Source organism: Archocentrus centrarchus, chromosome 17, assembly GCF_007364275.1.
Source record: "Archocentrus centrarchus isolate MPI-CPG fArcCen1 chromosome 17, fArcCen1, whole genome shotgun sequence".
NCBI classification, from domain to species: Eukaryota; Metazoa; Chordata; class Actinopteri; order Cichliformes; family Cichlidae; genus Archocentrus; species Archocentrus centrarchus.
In genome coordinates, this window is record NC_044362.1 from 23,103,090 (window position 1) to 23,122,558 (window position 19,469).

Here is a 19,469-nt window from a genome sequence, read left to right on the forward strand (position 1 = left end):
TGATAAAGGACATAACTAGCAAGTGACCTGCTGGCTTTGGCTGGTTTACTTTACAGTCGCAGCTCTTTGGGTCACTGGGAGAAACAACAGGAAAAAATATTTTTGTCCAAGAAAAACTGCAATGGGAGTTAAATGATGTTATAGTAAAAATAAGCTGGATGAGATGATCTGTTTGATAATTTCAGTGTTCTGTCCAATAGAAGCTGGTTTGTTTCAACTTCACAGTGAAGCTGCAGGTGATCAAGCTCTCACAGCTCAAAGAATAAACAAAAGTGATCAAATTTGAAACCTGAAACAAAAATGTTTTTAGATTAACTTCAAACAAATGAAAGAATGACTCATAACACACTGCTCCTTCATAATATGATCTCTAAGTAGAAAACAGTTCACCTCTGAGCTTCCTGTGAACCTCAGTCAGTATGTCAAGTGCTGTCTGTGGCTGACCCACTTTAAATTCCGCTGCGTTACCCTCAAAGATTCGACAGCTTGAGGAGTAGGAGGACAACCTGCAGCTGGAATTAAGACATTTTAAGAAATTAACCATTAAGCCCTGCCATTTCGCTCAACGTCCTTCAAATCCACTTTACTGTCTCTAAGTCATGCCCACATACCCGAAAGCAAAAGCTATGTCTGCTTCCTGGTTCAGCATTGAAAATTGTGTTCTGTTATATTTGTTTAAAAGAAAAAAAATCAATGCCTTCAAACGTGATACAAGGCAGCATGTTAACATGTGATATCATGGTTTCTGCGTTGCTCGTCTTTGGTAAGTACAACAGCAGCTCCGTGTTTGCGACACAGCTTTTTTAAACAAAGCTAACATTAGCTTAGCTTGTAGCCCGTTTAAAGTTTTCATCGCAGTATCCTAACTCTGCTGGGTTTTCCTCTAGGATATGCTGCTTTCTTCATAGTACCCGTGTTATCCTGTCGCCCAAAGGAGTACACAACGAGGGATAATCAGTGTTGCCCGATGTGCCACAAAGGTAGGAGAACAAAAAGCGATAACTGGAAATAAAACCACCACTACTGTGAGAGGACCCATTAAACAACATTCAAACTATTGTTGACAAAAATCCACGTAAACCTCTAAAGTAAAGTCATTCCGAAACATGGCAGTGTGCCTCATAGAAGAAATACACCTCAGAAACTACGTTTCCAGAAATGAGGAGACATGACGTTTAATCGGTAGTTTGATCTTAGTTGCGTTTTTAGAAATCATGAAACGTTTCGTGATCGACAAAAGTGTGTCTAACAATGGAGGGTTTGCTTAAGCAGATAAAAACCCGGTTCATATTGTGGGGTTTAAGCTTAAAAACTTGTATATTTGGTGGTAAATAAAGAATCGTTTATCATTATATATTTTATGTTGCATTTAAGTGTACCCGTGTCTACTTCCTGTATCTCAATGGTGAAGTGAAAAAGGAGAAGTGTAGGAGCTGGATCTGTATCCCAGAAAATCTGCTGTCTTAATCTTTTTTTTTTTTTTTTTTAAAGAATACTTAGAATTAATACTTCACAAAGGATATGGTCAGTGCACTTGTGATCTATAGGATATTACACCGAGCACTTCAACTGCACAACTGCTGAATCAGACTCAGCAAAGCTGCAGTGTTGCAATCCTGAAAGAAATTAAGCATAACTGACTTTCTGTTTCAGCAGTTACTGTAACCCTACAAACACAGTGGTCTAAAATATATATGGGTGGAGTTAAATGTGAGACAAAGTAAAAGGAAGAATATACATTTTAATCTTTACATGATATTACGGTTTGCAGTGCGTTAGTAGATAAAGTATGACATCAGAAAATACTAATATGTGTTCTTTGTTTCTTTAGTTATTATGGAGAAAGTAGTATAGATGTGAAATGCTGTTTTTGCAGTTGGACTCCATATTGATCAAAATATATATTTAAGACAGTGCATATCCTCAGTCTGTTCTGTCACACACCCAAAACCACTGCAAGTTTATGTTGTAACCACAGGTTTTGTGTGCGCTGTATAGGTTTGTCACAACACTAGAATTTCAAGCCCAATACCAATAGCCTGGACAACATTTATACACCATTTTTTGATGGCATATGGCAAAAACATGAGAAAATTAGAGGCACTGCTGTGTTTTTGATACTTGGTTTGACTTCTGCGCTTTGTAAGTTAGCACTTCACACTTGTCCACAACATGTGGCATGTGCAGGTGCACAGAGCAGAGGCTGCAACACTGTACTTCTATAATAAAAATAAGCATACATTACAAGTGGTGCATACTGCACATATCTGCTCCAGAGCACACATGCACCACAGTATTTTTTTATTATTTTTTACACAAGGCTTATATAGTCATTTTATTATTCATAATATATATTTGTTGAACAGGTACAGTTGTTCAGAGAGACTGCACCATAAACGCAGGAACTCAGTGTCGTCCATGTGAAGAGGGGACTTTCATGAACCAGCCCAGTGGCCTGTATAGCTGTTTCACTTGCACTTCCTGTGACACAGGTACAGTCAGATGGGAAATCTTTAGTCAAATTTGGATTAAAAAAAAAATAGTCTTTCATTTAAAAGTAAATTAAGACTATATTTGCACTGATGTTTTTTATTAGGTCATGGTCTCCTTGTCCAGCAGAACTGTACAACAACAACTGACACAGTGTGTGATGTTTCAAGTGGCTATTACTGCAAAAGTGTGACAGACAGTAGTGGATGTAGTTTGGCAGAGAAACATTCACAGTGTGCTGCTGGTCAGAGGATAAAAGAACCCGGTAAGAGAAACTAAAGTCAGACTAATTTTTAAGATGAGCTGATAAATCATGATTTTTTTTTCTGGAGTCTGTGTGAAAATGAATGTGTTTTTCTTTAGGAACCAGCAGAAGTGACACAGTGTGTGAAGACTGTCAGCCCGGCTCTTTTTCCAAGGACGGTGTGACGTGCACAGCTTGGACAATGTAGGTTATTATTTATAATAAAATTACTCTAAAGGTGTATTGTATATCCAGTAATTATTATCCTTATTATTTTTGTGATGGTTGTGAAAATTGAATAAAATAAAACAGTAATAAATGATGAGTAACTGGGTGACGGCAGACAGATTACTGGGTAGTTACAGGTAAGTAGATATTAAAGTTAAGCCAGCCACTTGTTGATAGCAGGACATGTTTCTGCTGCGTATTTGAGCCACAGACAGATGACAGGACAGTTGTGGCATCAGTTAATACTGATGGTCACATTCGGACACACCTGTAGATGTAAACAGGAGCTCTGCATTGTCAAAAGCCACAAATGTTGTGTGTTTACCGTGCAAAGAAAAAAAAAAAAAAGTATATGTAAGGAGAAATACTAACTGTAGTCCATGCAATTGTACAACACACTGCTACATTTTCTGTCATACTTATAAAATAAAATAGGAATTACTACTTATGCAGAAGTTTGGGCCTTGTTCTCTGTGTGAAGTTGCTGGGCAGGCAGACATTTGGCCTTAGTTGACCTTAAATGAACACCTGTTCTAATACTCAAGAGTCATAATTTCTTCTAACAGCTGACTGCGGAACTGTAAGTAGAATTGCTGGGCAGAAAGGCAAAGCACAGCTCTCATATGACTGCAGAGAAGCCGCAGGCAGTTGATGGTTCAATTCAATTCAATTTTATTTATATAGCGCCAAATCACAACAAACTGTCGCCTCAAGGCGCTTTGTATTGTGGGTAAAGACCCTACAATAATACAGAGAAAACCCAACAGTCAAAACGACCCCCTATGAGCAGCACTTGGCGACAGTGGGAAGGAAAAACTCCCTTTTAACAGGAAGAAACCTCCAGCAGAACCAGGCTCAGGGAGGGGCAGCCATCTGCCGCGACCGGTTGGGCTGAGGGGAGAGAAAGACATGCTGTGGAAGAGAGCCAGAGATTAATATCAATTAATGATTAAATGCAGAGTGGAGTATAAACAAAGTAAATAAGGTGAATGAGAAGAAACAGTGCATTATGTGAACCCCCCAGCAGCCTAGGCCTATAGCAGCATAACTAAGGGATGGTTCAGGGTCACCTGATCCAGCCCTAACTATAAGCTTTATCATAAAGGAAAGTTTTAAGCCTAATCTTAAAAATAGAGAGGGTGTCTGTCTCCCGAATCCAAGCTGGAAGCTGGTTCCACAGAAGAGGCGCCTGAAAGCTGAAGGCTCTGCCTCCCATTCTACTCTTAAGTATCCTAGGAACCACAAGTAAGCCAGCAGTCTGAGAGCGAAGTGCTCTATTGGGGTGATATGGTACTATGAGGTCTTTGAGATAAGATGGTGCCTGATTATTCAAGACCTTGTATGTGAGGAGAAGAATTTTAAATTCTATTCTAGATTTAACAGGGAGCCAATGAAGAGAAGCCAATATGGGAGAAATCTGCTCTCTCTTTCTAGTCCCTGTCAGTACTCTAGCTGCAGCATTTTGGATCAGCTGAAGGCTTTTCAGGGAGCTTTTAGGACAGCCTGATAATAATGAATTACAATAGTCCACCCTAGAAGTAATAAATGCATGAATGAGCTTTTCAGCATCACTCTGAGAAAGGATGTTTCTAATTTTAGAAATATTGCGCAAATGCAAAAAAGTGGTCCTACATATTTGTTTAATATGTGCATTGAAGGACATATCCTGGTCAAAAATGACTCCAAGATTTCTCACAGTGTTACTGGAGGCCAAAGTAATGCCATCCAGAGTAAGTATCTGGTTAGACACCATGTTTCTAAGATTTGTGGGGCCGAGAACAAGAATTTCAGTTTTATCTGAATTTAGAAGCAGGAAATTAGAGGTCATCCAGGCCTTAATATCTTTAAGATATTCCTGCAGTTTAACTAATTGATGTGTGTCATCTGGCTTCATTGATAGGTAAAGCTGAGTATCATCTGCATAACAATGAAAATTGATGCAGTGCTTTCTAATAATACTGCCTAAGGGAAGCATGTATAATGTAAATAAAATTGGTCCTAGCACAGAACCCTGTGGAACTCCATAATTAACCTTAGTGTGTGAAGAAGACTCCCCATTTACATGAACAAACTGGAGTCTATGAGATAAATATGATTCAAACCACTGCAGTGCAGTACCTTTAATACCTATAGCAAGCTCTAATCTCTGTAATAAAATGTTATGGTCAACAGTATCAAAAGCTGCACTGAGGTCCAACAGGACAAGAACAGAGATGAGTCCACTGTCAGAGGCTCTAAGAAGATCATTTGTAACCTTCACTAATGCTGTTTCTGTACTGTGATGAATTCTGAAACCTGACTGAAATTCTTCAAATAAACCGTTCCTCTGCAGATGATCAGTTAGCTGTTTTACAACTACTCTTTCAAGAATCTTTGAGAGAAAAGGAAGGTTGGAGATTGGCCTATAATTAGCTAAGGCAGCTGGGTCAAGTGATGGCTTTTTAAGTAGCGTTTTAATTACAGCCACCTTGAAGGTCTGTGGTACATAGCCAACTAATAAAAACAGATTGATCATTTTTAAGATTGAAGCATCAATAATTGGAAAGACTTCTTTGAGCAGTCTAGTAGGAATGGGATCTAATAAACATGGTGCATCACAAATGTGTAGCTTGCAAAGCCCTTTTTGTTTAGAAGTACTTTTTGAAACCAATGCTGTTAAAAATGAAGCTCAGGGCATGTTTGGACTTTTATTTTTTGTTTGTTGTATTTTTGGGTGCAGATCTTACTATATTAAATACTATTCATTTATTCTAATAGCCTATTTAAACTTAAACAACTTGACCTTTTTTTCCAAATATGACAGAATGTTGGAATATAACTGTTTACATGAAATAATTATCTTGCTAATCTGCATGTTGATGTTCTCTGTGGTCCTGCTGTATCTTATTGTAAACACATGCATTCATTTTCATTTATTTGTATTTTCTTTCTCTTCCGCCTCTCTTTTCCCACAGTTGCTCCAAAAGCCAAATAAAGATCAAAGAAGGAAGTTCAACCAGTGACGTTGTCTGTGGGAGTGCATCAAGACAGCATAACCTTTTAATTGCACCTTTTTCATTTTTTGCAGTAGCAGTTATTGGCCTTGTGGCAGCAGGCCTTGTGAAAGCAGGTTAGTGCCATCTATTTAGTGTAAAATCTGCCTCACTCTGCGCAGCACCTACAGTCACTAACATGTTAATAGCTCTGTTTTTTTCTGGATTCCAGCTAAGAGTGGAAATTACAGCTGCTAAGGTCCCGCCAGTGCCGTCTACCTGAGCTCCAACCCCTGACGGCAGAATGCTCGCTTCGTGTCTGCCATCTGTCCTCCATTTTGCTGGTGGCAGCGACGTCCTGCCATCGATGATGGCTTCACTTGGCTTAGAGTCAGTGTCCTGCACAGCAGGTGCACAAGTGTACTCAGGTGTTTAATTCAAGTGCCGCTGCAGTCAGCTGTTGAGTGCGCCGACCATCCGTCACCGATCATGTTCGCTCTGCTTATTGCTCGCTGGATTATGAACAAATCACTTGTTCTAAATGATCTGTTCAATAAGGAGTCTCTAGACTTTGTGTTCTTGATTGTGACGAGGCAGCAAAATGTGGATCATTTAAGGGAAATCTGGATGGCTGGCTGCTCCGTCATTGGAACGCTGCATGTTTCAGAATGTGGTGGTGGACTTGTTGCTGTGTACCAGGACAGATTCACATGCAGGCTGATGAACTCTGACTCCTTTTCTTCATTTAAACTGCAGATGATTAAGGGCGGTTCTTTGAAAACCGTGTACTGTATTTTAATCTGCCGACCTCCTGGCATTGACTTTAATGACCTTGGGTCACCCTTCATTAATTTGGAGAAGGTTGTAACACTGGGAGATTTTAAAGTTCAAAGTGACAAGTCCTGTAACACGGCTGCTGGTCTCATCACTATCATAGAGTCTTTCAACTTTAAGCAACATGTTTCTGGCCGCACACATATTAAGGGCCACACACTGGATCTTGTTTTTTCCCTGCGTTTAAATATTGATGTATGTGTGGAGGATATACATGCAAGTCATCATAGCTGTATATTTTTTAATCTGTCATTTTATCGGTATCCTTCACATCCTGAACTGATGATTCAAAGACAGATTATAAGCCAGGGTGCTGCTGGACGGTTCTCTGCTTTGTTTGATGCTAACACGTCTCATAGTGATGTTGACACATTTGTTTTTTTCTTTAACATTCAATGTAAACCTACTTTTGACACAGCGGCACCTCTAAAACAAAGCATCCAATGTTCAAATTTTTGTCCTTGGATATATGAAAATATTTGTAATTTTAGGAAATATTGTCGTAAGTTAGAACATTTACGAAAGGCGTCCAAGCTTGAGGTTGATAGGTTAAATCTTAAAGAATCAGTTTCTTCACTAAATGATATGTTGAAAAATACCAGAATAGATTATTTTGCATATCTTACAGCTTCAAAAAAGAAAAATCCTAAAGTCTTATTTGACACAGTTAAGAATTTTGTCTCTCACAATGTTCCTCATGTACCAGTGTTTACAAACTCTGAGTTCAATGAGTTTCTGCACTGTTTTGTAAATAAGGTCGTTCCCATCAGGTCAAGTATTTTTCCAACATCCTTTCAATATCATGTTTGCAATTTCCTTACCTCTGATATCTGGTCCTCTTTTGCTCCTGTTACCTTACAGAATGTTGCTGCTCTGCTTGGTCATATGAAACTAACTTCAACCCCCTTTGATGTCCTTCCTACTTCTTTTTTCATTAGTGTGTTTGACTCTGTTGGTCCCTGTATTGTAGAAATGATTAATACTTTGACTCTTCATGCTGGCTCAGTTCCCAGCTTCTTAAAACAAGCTGGTTTTGAGCCAATATTAAAGAAACCACATCTGGACCCATCTCATCCAAACAGTTACAGCCCAATATCCAAATTACCTTTTGTGTCAAAGATTTTAGAAAAAGCAGTATCAGAGCAACGTAACTGCTACTTGGAGAAAAACACTGGTATGGACAATTTCCAGTCTGGTTTTTGCAAATTTGGCTCCACTGAAACTGCTTTACTTAAAGTTTCCAGTGACATTTTGATGGCAGCAGGTGTGGGTTTAAATCAACTGACTGTATTTTCAGTGATACCATGATACCATGAAGCAAAGCTGGAGTTAAAAACATAAACAGTTAAATCCAAAGAGTACAGCAGGAGCAGTGGGACAGGAAAGCATCCATACAACATGTTGGTCGTGGGAAGAGAGTGGGCAAGAAGAAATAATCACCCACCTCAGAACAGGACACACAGGTCTTAATAAAACACTGCAGCTAACAGGCAACCACCTGGACAATGTATGCACTGCAATCAACCTGAACCTGTTCAGCATGCAAAGCTAGAGTGTCGGACCTACAAGCAGGAAAGGAAGAAAAAAACAGGAATTTTTAAGGAGCTGAAGATTAATTAATTAATTAACATTGGAAGACCTTTTTGGAAAGGTGCTGCTGCAAGTCCAACTGATGAGGTTTGTGAGAGGAACAGGTTTTTTTTTTTGTTTTGTTTTGTTTTTCTGTCAAGCCCTTGAGCAACACTTAGTCCAGTAGATGGCAGTAATGCACCTCTGAGCTGGTTTGCCAACCCCCAAAAAGAAGAAGACCAAAACGTAGTCACATACTCCACGAAACGCCCGTTTTTTTATGTGAGTACGCACAAAGTCCAAAGCAGAAAGCTCTGCTTAATAACAGAGGAAGTTGATGCCCGTTATCTCCAAGTAGTGATGGGAAAATGAAGCTTTTGTGAAGCACTGAACCACTTGAACCAAATGTTTCAAAAATGGGTCCATCTCTCGAAACGTCAGTTACAGCGACCTCTCCTGGAGAAGTGCAAGGTTGCAGTTAGATTAGGCAGCTCGGTGGACAGGTGACTCTTAATTACGCGCACGCACACCTCAGTGAGCTGCTTTACTTTTGTTTCTCTGAAACATCTTTGCATTCTTTGAGCCACACACATTATTACTGAATATCATGACATTTACAAATAAAGACTGATGAATGGGTGTGTTGTTACTGAGGAGAGAGTGCTGGGCGTGCTTGTGTAACTATGGTAGGGAGTGGTGTTGTGGGGTGGGTGAAAGTTTTTTTTTCTTCTATGGATTACTTTTTTCTAACTGTTTTGGTATCGAGCCCCCCCCCCCCCCCCCCCCCCCCCCCCCCCCCCCCCTTTTTTTTTCTCTCAAGTAGATGAGGTGGTGTCAGCTGATGTATGCAAATTCAAGGCCTGCATGCAAAGGCTGGTGCTGTGCCAAAAAATGATTGGCTGCATTAACATATCAGTAGAAACCGCCTCTGCTTTCAATGAGAAAAACAAAGCAGCATTGGTGTACATTCAAAAGAAAATGTACTTGCAGCATTGAGTAACTGCATCCTCACTCTAAATGATTACATTGTATTATTATCAGTGATGGTAAAAAGCAGTCAGATTACTGATTACGCCTTTAAAAAGTAACAGTAGTTACTTAATTTTAGAAGTAACTAAGTTAGATTACAGATGATAGGTCAACAAGTCATTTATATACAGCCGTTTAAATACAGGCAATCATTTTTTTGGCAAATACCGAAAATTGCTTTGGCAGACGATCACTTTTTGGCACACCACCGGCAGCACCCCCCTCCACCTGCACATCAAAATGATAACCACGTTGTTGGGGGGGCTCCTGTATTAGCCGCAGCTCTGCTTCGCCCCACCTGTTGGGACTCGCTCTGTAAGTGTGAATGCGCCGTGACTCCAAATGTTTCTTCAGCTTTGACGTAGTGTTTTTGAAGCTAGATAGCACTCTGTCGCCAGCACAGAGTGCACAACTAACCTTGATATTGTCATCTTTAACTGACACAAACTCACAATAGTTCACAATAGTATTTGCAGCTAGAACACGCACATCTCTCTCCTCCCTCCATTGTTTTCGTTTGTGTCGCTGTGCTAATATTGTCTTCATGCTGGCATCAGCCAGACGTCACTCCCCGAGACGCCAGAAGAAAGCAAAACTATATCTTTGTACTAAGGAAAATGACAAAAAAAAGTAACGCACAGTGATTTGGATAAGTAAATTTAATCTGATTACTGGACTGCAAATAGTAACTCGTTAGATTACTCTCAGTAACGCGTTACTAAGTAACGCGTTACTGACAATGCTGATTATTATGAAGTCATATGCACAATGTATGCATATTTTAAAAGTAAATTATAGAAAGAACACTTTTAAACTTTGATTAACTCTTGCTCGGGTGCTAAGCGGTGGATGTGGTGTAGCAGCTTGTGTTTTGAAATTGCTACTTATTTCTTTAGGCGGTGATGCCAGTAAGGCCTGAGCCATGTTCTCTACCACTGACACGGCGCCTTTTTGGTAAACCCAGACAGCAGCTTTTTGATGCCAAAAGAGGGGTTTGTGCTGGTGCAGACCCTTGCTAAATCTGACCTTAAATATCATGATGACAGCTTTGACCGAGTATTTTGTCTTCTTTGACATTCTTGTGTGAAATACATCGAACAGGCATAACATGGCATGAAATATTTTTTGCTTGGTAGCAGGATGCATTATCCTGCTAAAAGAGGCCACAGCCATCAACAAAATACTGTTTCCATGAAAGCATGTACATGGTACAATGTACAATTTGTTCCTTGTTGTGTATTAATGAAGCCTGAGTGATTATTATGATGGAAAGGAACATGGAAGGCAGGACCCAAGGTTTCCCAGCAGAACACTGCCAAAAACATCACACTCCCTCAACTGGCTGTTGGGTGTTCCCCAGGTAAGCGACACACACACACACACACCTGGACATCCATGTGATGTAAATGAAAACATGATTCATAAGGGTTATGGTCCTGGGCTGTTTACCCAGCAATTTGTGTTACGTTTCTTTAGGCTCTGTTTTCATTTGAGATTCCTCTGTGTTTCAGTGTTCATATCGTTTTGAATCTTAGTTAAATTTAGGTTATAGGTCTTATTAGTTACAGGTATTTATATTGAATCCCTGCTCCCTGTGTTGTCTTTCCCACGTCTCTGTGTTCCAGTGTCTGTCTTTGTCCCTTGTCTCTTGTATTCCTCATATTCGGTCAAGTCTGCATAGGTGACATGGTTGGTCACTTTCTGTTTTATTTTGACAGTCCCATGTTTCCTGTGCTTTGTGTTTGGTTTTGCTTCCCTTGTGTTATTAGTTTCATTTGGTTCACCTGTTGTTCCCTGCTGTCTCCACTTTCCCATTTACCTTGTGTGTATTTAAGCCCTCAGTTTTCGTCCTTTCATTGTGTACCTTGCCTGCTGTGTGTGCGTGCACGTGCATCACCTTTTGGATTTATGTATGACCTTGGATTTTGTATTTGGCATTTCTGGAAAAGAGTTTCCATATTAAAAGCTGCTGAAAGAGCCACTTTATAAGAAGTTTGATCTAAAGTTTGGATAAAGTTTATTACTCATTTTTAGCTCCTTAATAATTAAAACACAATGCATAAAGATTTGTGAATGTGCATTTGGCTGTTGTTAATGCTGCTCCTTTTAATGTAACGAGTGACGTTAGATGAGGGGAAGGATTGGAGGGCTGCATTAGGCATGGGGGCATACAGTTTTTCTACCGTGTGACTATGTTGTGATTATAACAAAATAAACGTCTGAAGTCTGAACTACTTCTACTGTCATACGCATCAGGATTAAGTTACTGTGCTAACAGCCCAGAAGTGGCATGGAAAAGACTGAAGAAATGCCGCTACAGCTGCCTTAATCTTTAGTTCTGATACTCACATGCCCACTGTTGCCACTTTCATTGGTGGACAGGGGTCAGCAATGGGCAGCCTGAGTGATCTGCAGCCATGCAGCCCCATACACAATAAACTGTGATGCACTGTGTATTTGGACACCTTTCTATAAAAAACTAGCATTAACTTTTTCTGCAGTTTGAGCTACAGTAGCTCATCCGTTGGATTCGACCACACAATACAGCCTTTGGTCTCCATGTGCATCAGTGAGCCGTGACTGCCCATGACCCAGTAGCCGGTTTGCCACTGTTCGTTCCTTGGACCACTTTTGATAGATACTGACTGCTGCAGTTTTGGAGATGCTTAATTTGGCCCTTGCCAAACTCATTCTGTCAGCTGTCACTAATGAGGACTATTTTAAAGGAAAATAATTAACCCATCATTTGAGCGCATTTTTTGTAATTTTCCTTATTTACAGTTTACTGTGCTTTTTAGGATATGTGTATGTCTGTGTATTCAAAATATGCCATAGAGAAGATTATATTTAGAGGTTAATATACAATTTTCTATTCCTTGTTTGTTGAGAATTAATGAAGCCTGTGTGATTATTTAGATGAAAAGGAGAAAGCAAAATTAAAAGGAAAAGTCAACTTGGTATATCATAGACCAAATGAGACAGGTGATAGGAGGGTTTAATTATGTTTTATTATAGGTAGATAAAAGTACAGCTTAAATTGGTCATTTCCCACTGCGTCACAGATGAGCCAGGGAGGAGAGACAGGGGAAAGACAGGAGAGTGCTATGAGACTGATTTAGGGGACAGGCTTTAGATGTAGCCCAGGATGGGCACAGAGTAACTTGCAGTATGTGTTTGTCATGTCCTCCCAGAGAGAAACATCAAGGAAAGATTCCTCAGCTTGAAGAAACTGGATGGCTAGAGAGAATTACAAATCCAGCTGGAAAGGTTCTTGTGTCCAACAACATTGTAGACCTGAAAGTTGTGGCTGAACCATGTGATGGTGAAACATCCACAAGCTGTGTATGTGCATTGTTATGCACATGACCTAAATCTCATCCCTTGTTACACCGGCAAGGCCATTTCTGAAGCCAGTGAATTTTTTGTTCTTCTTGACAACCTTTATTCATTTTTGAATGTGTCCACTGAATACTGACATGCTGAATAGTGTCTAAAGAGCAGAATACTGGTGTTTGCTGCTTTTCAGAAAGAACTACTCATTGAGCAGCAAGAGCCAAACATCTGTTGGTCATGCCAGTTGCACTCTGTTAGTGCTCTCTTGAAGAATTCTCCAGCTGTCATGAAATCCCTTCAGATGATCAAAACACAAGTAGCACTAGATCTGCATTCAAAACTATCAGAATTCTCTGTAATCTACCTGCAAGTTGTATTCAAAAAGTTGCATAGCATCACTGAAGGATTTCACAAAGTTCTCCAGAAAGAAATGGTTGACTTGGTGCAAGCACTGCAGTATAAAAGCACTGTTCATAACACTCTGGCCAGCCAACGAACTGTGGAGGTGGCTGAAGACATTTATGCAGTGTCAAAAATAATATGTGAGGATAACAACATCCAGGAGTCCTCTTTTGGTCCAAGAACAAGGAAACAAAGGAGGATGGAAGACTGTTGTCTTGTGGATTCACTTCAGATCTTCTCAATGATTAAAAACGTCTCAAACAAAGGCTTTTCTATCCCTGCATTGATCAAACGATTGCTGAGCTGGAGAATTGCTTTTCCAATGTTGGAGGAGATGATTGGCATCCAAGCATGTAACCCAGCTTCTGAAACCTTCCTGTGTGTAAGGCAGGGACACCAATGGATATAGGATGAGTGGAAAGATACAGTGAAGACAAAGGTAACAATGAATGAGGGAAACGGAGAGCAAGCTTATAAGAGCAACAAGACCACAAAGGAGGAAGTGATGTTGCTATTATTGTTGATTGCATTTTTTTTTTTTTACAACCAGGACAGGAGAGAGAACAGGAGGAGAGAGCAGAGGAGATTAGGAGTGCACCAGACTGATGATGCACTGAAAGAGCAGGAATGGTGAGGAAGAGGTGAGGATCTAAGACACAGCAGAGGTAACACATTTCTTCTATGGCACAATAGAAGCTGAGGCTCTGGTAAAGTTAAACTAACTACATGGTGGCAACATACAATCTCACTGCTTTATCAGCATTAAGACTCTAATTTCTTTTCAGGCTTTACTCCTGCTGCTAAAAAACAGGAACAGAGCTGAAGTAGAACACAAATTGCACTGATTGATCATTTCAGTGTCATTCTGTGAAAGACAGACTAACACACCTGACTGCAGCCTTTAGGTCGTGCACAGTGTGAGATTTTACTCTGAAATAAAATAAAATGTTGCTGTTATTGAGAAAAATCCATCGATTTCTGGGCCCCCAATGTTTCAAGATCCTAGCAACACCTCTGATATGAATTTGCCTTAATGCAAATACAACCAACAAGATTAAATCATTTAACAAACACAATACATTTGTATTGTTGTAAAGGCTTTAACTTACAGTATAAAGTGCTATATAAATGTGATTTGGTGCTATATAAATAAAATGAAATTGAGTTACATTTATATTAACCAAGCATTTTTATATGTAGAAAATCAAACAAATTCTTAAATATACTTGTTTTTAGTGTAATCTTGAACCTTAAAAAAAACGCACAGATTAATGCAGAAAAGTCACCAAAACATTCAAAGTGGTCCTGCTTCAGTTCTCTTGGAAGAAACCACACATCATCTTCCTGTTCAGCAGGCTGGGCCGTCTCCATAGATACAGCAGGTTTGTCACCTTTGGGCAGAGTTAAAACATCATCAAAAACACTGAAGTGAATGATCAGTAAGTGTGTGTTGCTTTCTGCATGAGTCTGTACCTCAGTTCCTGCTGTAGCAGATCAAAAACAGCAGGATGGTAGAGATGACGTATGGACAGAACACCAACAGGTGGATGCAGAGTCCGAGTACAGACACAGAGGGAGGAGAAGGAGGAGAAGGAGGAGTAGGAGGAGGGGAGGTGGCAGCTGGAGGATCAGTATTACCAGAAGTTGAAGGAGGAGAAGTGCAGGTTATGGTGGTGTGAGGAGGAAGAGGAGGAGGATCTGCAAAAAAGATGATGAAGATGGTTCAGTGAGTTTATTATCAGGTCCGGTTTTATTCTCATTTTCTAACTTAATGACATCTCTCCAGCCACAATCAGAGCTGGTTAGTTCATCTAAATACAAAGGACAGGAGCTTCCTTTATTAGCTGTCCTATAATTTATAATTTATTCAGCCCATTCACAAACCAGACTCAGATCATTGACATTTTTGATAATACTGATACTAATAATGATGCTGATATGTGTAAATGTTAAACCTACAGCTGGACTCTGAGCATCACGCTGCTCTGAGAAAATCTGCTAGATTAATTTTAAACATCTATAAATGAAAATTCTGGGGTGTATTCAGTTATATAGTGCCAAATCACAACAGTCACCTCATGGTGCTTTATTGTAAAGACCCTACAATAATTACAGAGAAAACAGTCAAAACAACCCCTGTGAGCAAGCATTTGGTGACAGTGGGAAGGAAAAACTCTCTTTTAACAGAAAGAATCCGCCGGCCGAACCAGGCTCAGGGAGAGGCAGTGTATGAAAATGAAAATACAACATAAATAATATAATAAGTTTAATGTTTGCATTAGTTCTGTCTGTTGCTGTATTGCATCCTTGAGGATGGTCATGAACTGTGGTGTGTTTTATTCAGCCAGTGGTGTGAACTGTGGTGAAGTATGTAAGAGGATTTGTTTGTAGTCCACCTTCAGGACATTGTAGTTTCTGCACTGCAGACCTACATCAGCAACATCCACCATCACATTGTGAAGCAGTCTCCTTCACACCTTTCCTTCACCTTATCAAGCTTAACATCCAAGTAAAGTGATTAAAAAGAGATGTTTTGACCACAAATCATGTCTTTAAAATAGAAGTGATGTCAGTGCTCTGACCTCTGACTCTTAGTCTGCTTTGAGAAGACTGATGAATAGCAGTAGAGCACCAGTAGAGCCCTTCTTCAGACGGCTGCACATTAAGGAGAATCCACTTTCCTTCACGTCCATATCCAAGTCGGACGCCATCTCTGAAGAAATAAGATTTTCTTGCTGAACTGTTTCTGGTTTTGCAGTGCAGTGTGACATTACTTCCTGTCCTCACAGGAAGTGCTGGGATCTCCAGGATCACTTCTTTTTCTGACCAGCAGAGACAAACAGAGTGAGTTCCACCAGCAGAGCGGAGTCATACACAGACAGAGAGACAGCTGGGAACAGCTCACTTTCTGTACCTGAAACACTGATGGAGATATCATCGCTCTTCTGTCCAGATGAGTTTTCACACCAGAAATTTCCACCAGATGAGATGGAAAGATCCAGAACACAGACAGAACTATTAACCCTCCTAAAGTCTGCAGCTGCTCCACAGTCCTCAGTGTGTCCTCCTCTGGTCCTCTTCACTGTCCATCTGTCACTCTGACCATCATCAACACAACTCAGAGAGACAACAGAGTCTCCTTTGAAGAACTGCTGAAGGTTTGGCCTGACATCCAGAGAGGCTGGAGGACCGACAGAAAGAGTCAATCTATTAGTATTATTGTTGGAGTGTCACTGATAGTTTTCACCTGCATCAACTCACCTGCAAAAAGTGCAGACAGCAGCAGCACACGCACACCTGCAAGAGGAAGACAGAGGTCACTAAAGGTCAGAGAGAGAGAGACAGATTAAGTTATCAATATGGATTTTTCTCTAATGGTTAAAATTTTATTTGTAAAGAAATTCATGAAGTCGCTGTGTGACTGTCAGTCTGGGGTAAATATAGGCATAGTTTCAGAGATGATCTTTTAATATGATTAAAAAAAAAACATTTACAATTTAAACAGTTATTATTTCACAAGTTTACTCTTTGCTGACACAGTTAAGCCCTGATAACGTGACATTTATATTCTACACGTTTGAACTGAACACAATCAGAGAAGCACAGCAGCTGGAGCTCCAGCAGTTTAGCAGCAGAATAGTAGTTTCATATATAATAGGATCATAATGCAGTTTAAACTTTTAAGGAGTCAGAAGTGAGTGTAAAATTTTAGCTGAGTTTTTATTTCAGTGTTAGTTTTTGATTGTTTGTTATTATGATATGAGTGTGTATGTATCGGGGCAGATGTAAGAAGAACAGATATTACAGTACAGACAGACACTCATATGTCAGTGTCAAAAAAACACACCAAAGCTGGATTTATTTATTTATTTTGTTTGTTTGTTTGCATGGTGGGTTTCAGTTAGCTTTTGTTTTCCCCCTACAGTTTGGTTTTTATTATTTTATTATTTTTTCAATTGACAAAAAATTTGCTTTAATTAACTGTAATGACTTCACTCTCTAAAAAATTCTGACCCCTGTTTAAAAAAAATCAAGCATGACCTTCTTCCCTACCTGGGAAAGTTTTCCTCATTTGCTTCATGTGTTTTCTGTTTTTATTCCAAACTTCAGCAATTTCACTTCATTTTTCCAGACTTGACTTCCGTCATTGTGACTGTAATGACCAAGAGTCATTAAGGTTTTGGTAAAAACAACATGATCAAGCCAACAAAACTTGTCCTTTGCCTGACTTCAGTCTGACTTAACATAGTTCTTCCAAACACTCACGCAATAACAACACAACAAAATTGTTGGTTTGTGTAGCCATCGGTTGTTTGTTTTGTTTATCCCACAAAAATTTATTTTTCCAAGTATTGTTTGTTTTTGTATGTTGTTTTTTTTTTCTTCTCTTACAGGTACAGCAGTTGATGAACCGTTTTGATTTATTTACTTGTTTATTTACTTGTTTATTTATCCCCTTTCGTCTATTTTCTCCCCGTTCTCCTTTTTTTCTTCTCAATTTCTTTTTCTTTTCTTTCTTTTTCCCCCCCTCAGCCTGTCAACTCTGGCACAGGTATATGTATGTGGAAAATAACACAAATAAATAAATAAAATAAAAGGACAAACATTAACAAGAGGAGCCTGTAGAGAATCTATAGAGCTCATCTTGAAAGAGCAAATATGTTTTGGCACAGCAGTGCATTCAGATCACAATTCTGCTTGCAAAATCTGCCAGACATGACAGGCTTTAAAAAAAACAAACAAAACAAAAACTAGGTTCTTTGATAATCTTAATAATACAAATATAAACTAAAATATTCATCAACAAACACAAGGGCACCATAAACCAATACATGGTTTTCTTTCACCTTAACACAACACCTGAGTCAGGTGAAGTCTGATTAAACACAGCTGCGTAATTGATGACAACATCACACCCCCTAGTGCTAGCAAGTTTTATAAAACAGAAATACAGTTTGCCCCTTAATGAGTCTCTTACAGTGACTGAATATTAAGTGTTTTTTTTTTTTAAAGGTTTAGTAACACTAATAAGTACAAACACACTGATGTGTTTTAGAGGCAGAGTGACCCTTTAAACTTAGGGACACTTCAAGCTGTCTCTGAAATTGTGTGATCTCCTTTATTGATATGTGTTGGATCTGTACTGAATAAATGAATGAGTTTAGGAGGTCTGCATTTGACTCACCAAGGAGCAGAGAGACAGATGAAGGTTTCATGGTTCTCAAAAGACGACTGAACGTCAGACTGAGCAGCAGAGAAATGACTTCAGGTTCTCCCACTTCCCTGTTAACACGTGAAGGGGTTTACTGGCTGGACTTCTGTTATTTCAGTCATTTCAGCACTCCATGTTAAAGGTTCTTTCAGTTCCTAAATTGTGTCAGGAGGGCAGAGGAGAGAGGAAGCTGCAGGAGAAACTATAAAGAGAGAAACATCACATTCCTGGGTATCATCATTTCCTGCAGGCTGTCAAGGTTATTGTCCTTCAACTACACACAGACCTTAAGACAATACAAGATGATGTCAAGCACTGAATGAATCTCCCACTATCAACCATCAAAATGAAAATCCTCCCTCAGATGAATGAATTCTCTGTGCTCCCCATCATACCCATCGATAAATGGTTCCAATCACTGAACTCCTCAATCTCATGTTTCCACTGGAAAAAGAAAAGAAAAGAAAAAGCAGCTGGCCTGAAGAACAGCTGCTCTTCTTCACTTCTTCTTTTCAGGTCATCAGTTTTTGCCACACTTCCTCATAGTCAGTTCAACAACAACAACAACAACACTGAAACATTGTGGTGTTTTTAAACCACCTGAACCAACAACCTGCATGTTATGTTCAGGAAGATGAAATTCTGACTATTAAAACACAGACAGTGAAACTAACTAACTGACACTGGACCAGCAGATAGTTACATTGCTGAAAAAAGACCAATACGGAGAATCAGTTCACTGCTGTGCTCCTGCACAGACTGACATAGATGTCCTCAATGGAAAAAAGGTTAATCTCCATGTAAAGTGATCTGTGTGTCTTCTCCCACTCTCTGCAGCACCTTCCAGCAGCAGATGAACTCCTGTCCCGAGTGTTCCAGGAACTCTGTGCTTAAAGCTGCTTGTTCCAAGAGAAGACGATGCTGAGATAAGAATATCTGACATTTTTTTAAGTTACTGCTAAGGAGTACAACCCTTTGAACCAGCATATGATGTGGCTGCATGAGAATATCTTTTTATGACTTGGGGTGGTCCAGTGCCAGTCTGTTAGGTTCACTGCCTGTCTGTGTTGTAGTAGATTGAGTGACATGTTTCTGAATATAACAAAGAAAAATTACTGTGATGGAGTAATCACATAGGGACTATATGCACCTCTGA

The 19,469-nt window shown here is 39.6% G+C and overlaps 2 protein-coding genes across 3 annotated transcripts; one reads left to right on the plus strand and one right to left on the minus strand.

The window, feature by feature from the left end:
* The first annotated feature begins 461 nt into the window (after nucleotides 1–461).
* LOC115795299 (tumor necrosis factor receptor superfamily member 14-like) lies at nucleotides 462–7,625 on the plus strand. Of its 2 annotated transcripts, none has more exons than XM_030751116.1 (7): nucleotides 462–763; nucleotides 888–980; nucleotides 2,367–2,492; nucleotides 2,597–2,755; nucleotides 2,854–2,938; nucleotides 6,030–6,071; nucleotides 6,167–7,625. In XM_030751116.1, exons 1-7 carry the CDS (start codon nucleotides 694–696, stop codon nucleotides 6,168–6,170), a joined length of 579 nt encoding a protein of 192 aa, XP_030606976.1. In that variant the 5' UTR covers nucleotides 462–693; the 3' UTR covers nucleotides 6,171–7,625. The 2 variants fall into 2 exon arrangements, with proteins under 2 accessions (XP_030606976.1, XP_030606975.1); XM_030751115.1 differs by having other exon boundaries at nucleotides 465–763; nucleotides 5,917–6,071; nucleotides 6,167–7,619.
* Nucleotides 7,626–14,053: 6,428 nt separating this feature from the next.
* On the minus strand, nucleotides 14,054–18,328 carry LOC115796458 (uncharacterized). The gene is made up of 6 exons (XM_030752879.1): nucleotides 18,287–18,328; nucleotides 16,363–16,398; nucleotides 16,016–16,282; nucleotides 15,684–15,923; nucleotides 14,575–14,799; nucleotides 14,054–14,492 (listed from the first exon to the last, which is right to left on the minus strand). Exons 1-5 carry the CDS (start codon nucleotides 18,315–18,317, stop codon nucleotides 14,576–14,578), a joined length of 798 nt encoding a protein of 265 aa, XP_030608739.1. The 5' UTR covers nucleotides 18,318–18,328; the 3' UTR covers nucleotides 14,054–14,492; nucleotide 14,575.
* Nucleotides 18,329–19,469: the final 1,141 nt, after the last annotated feature.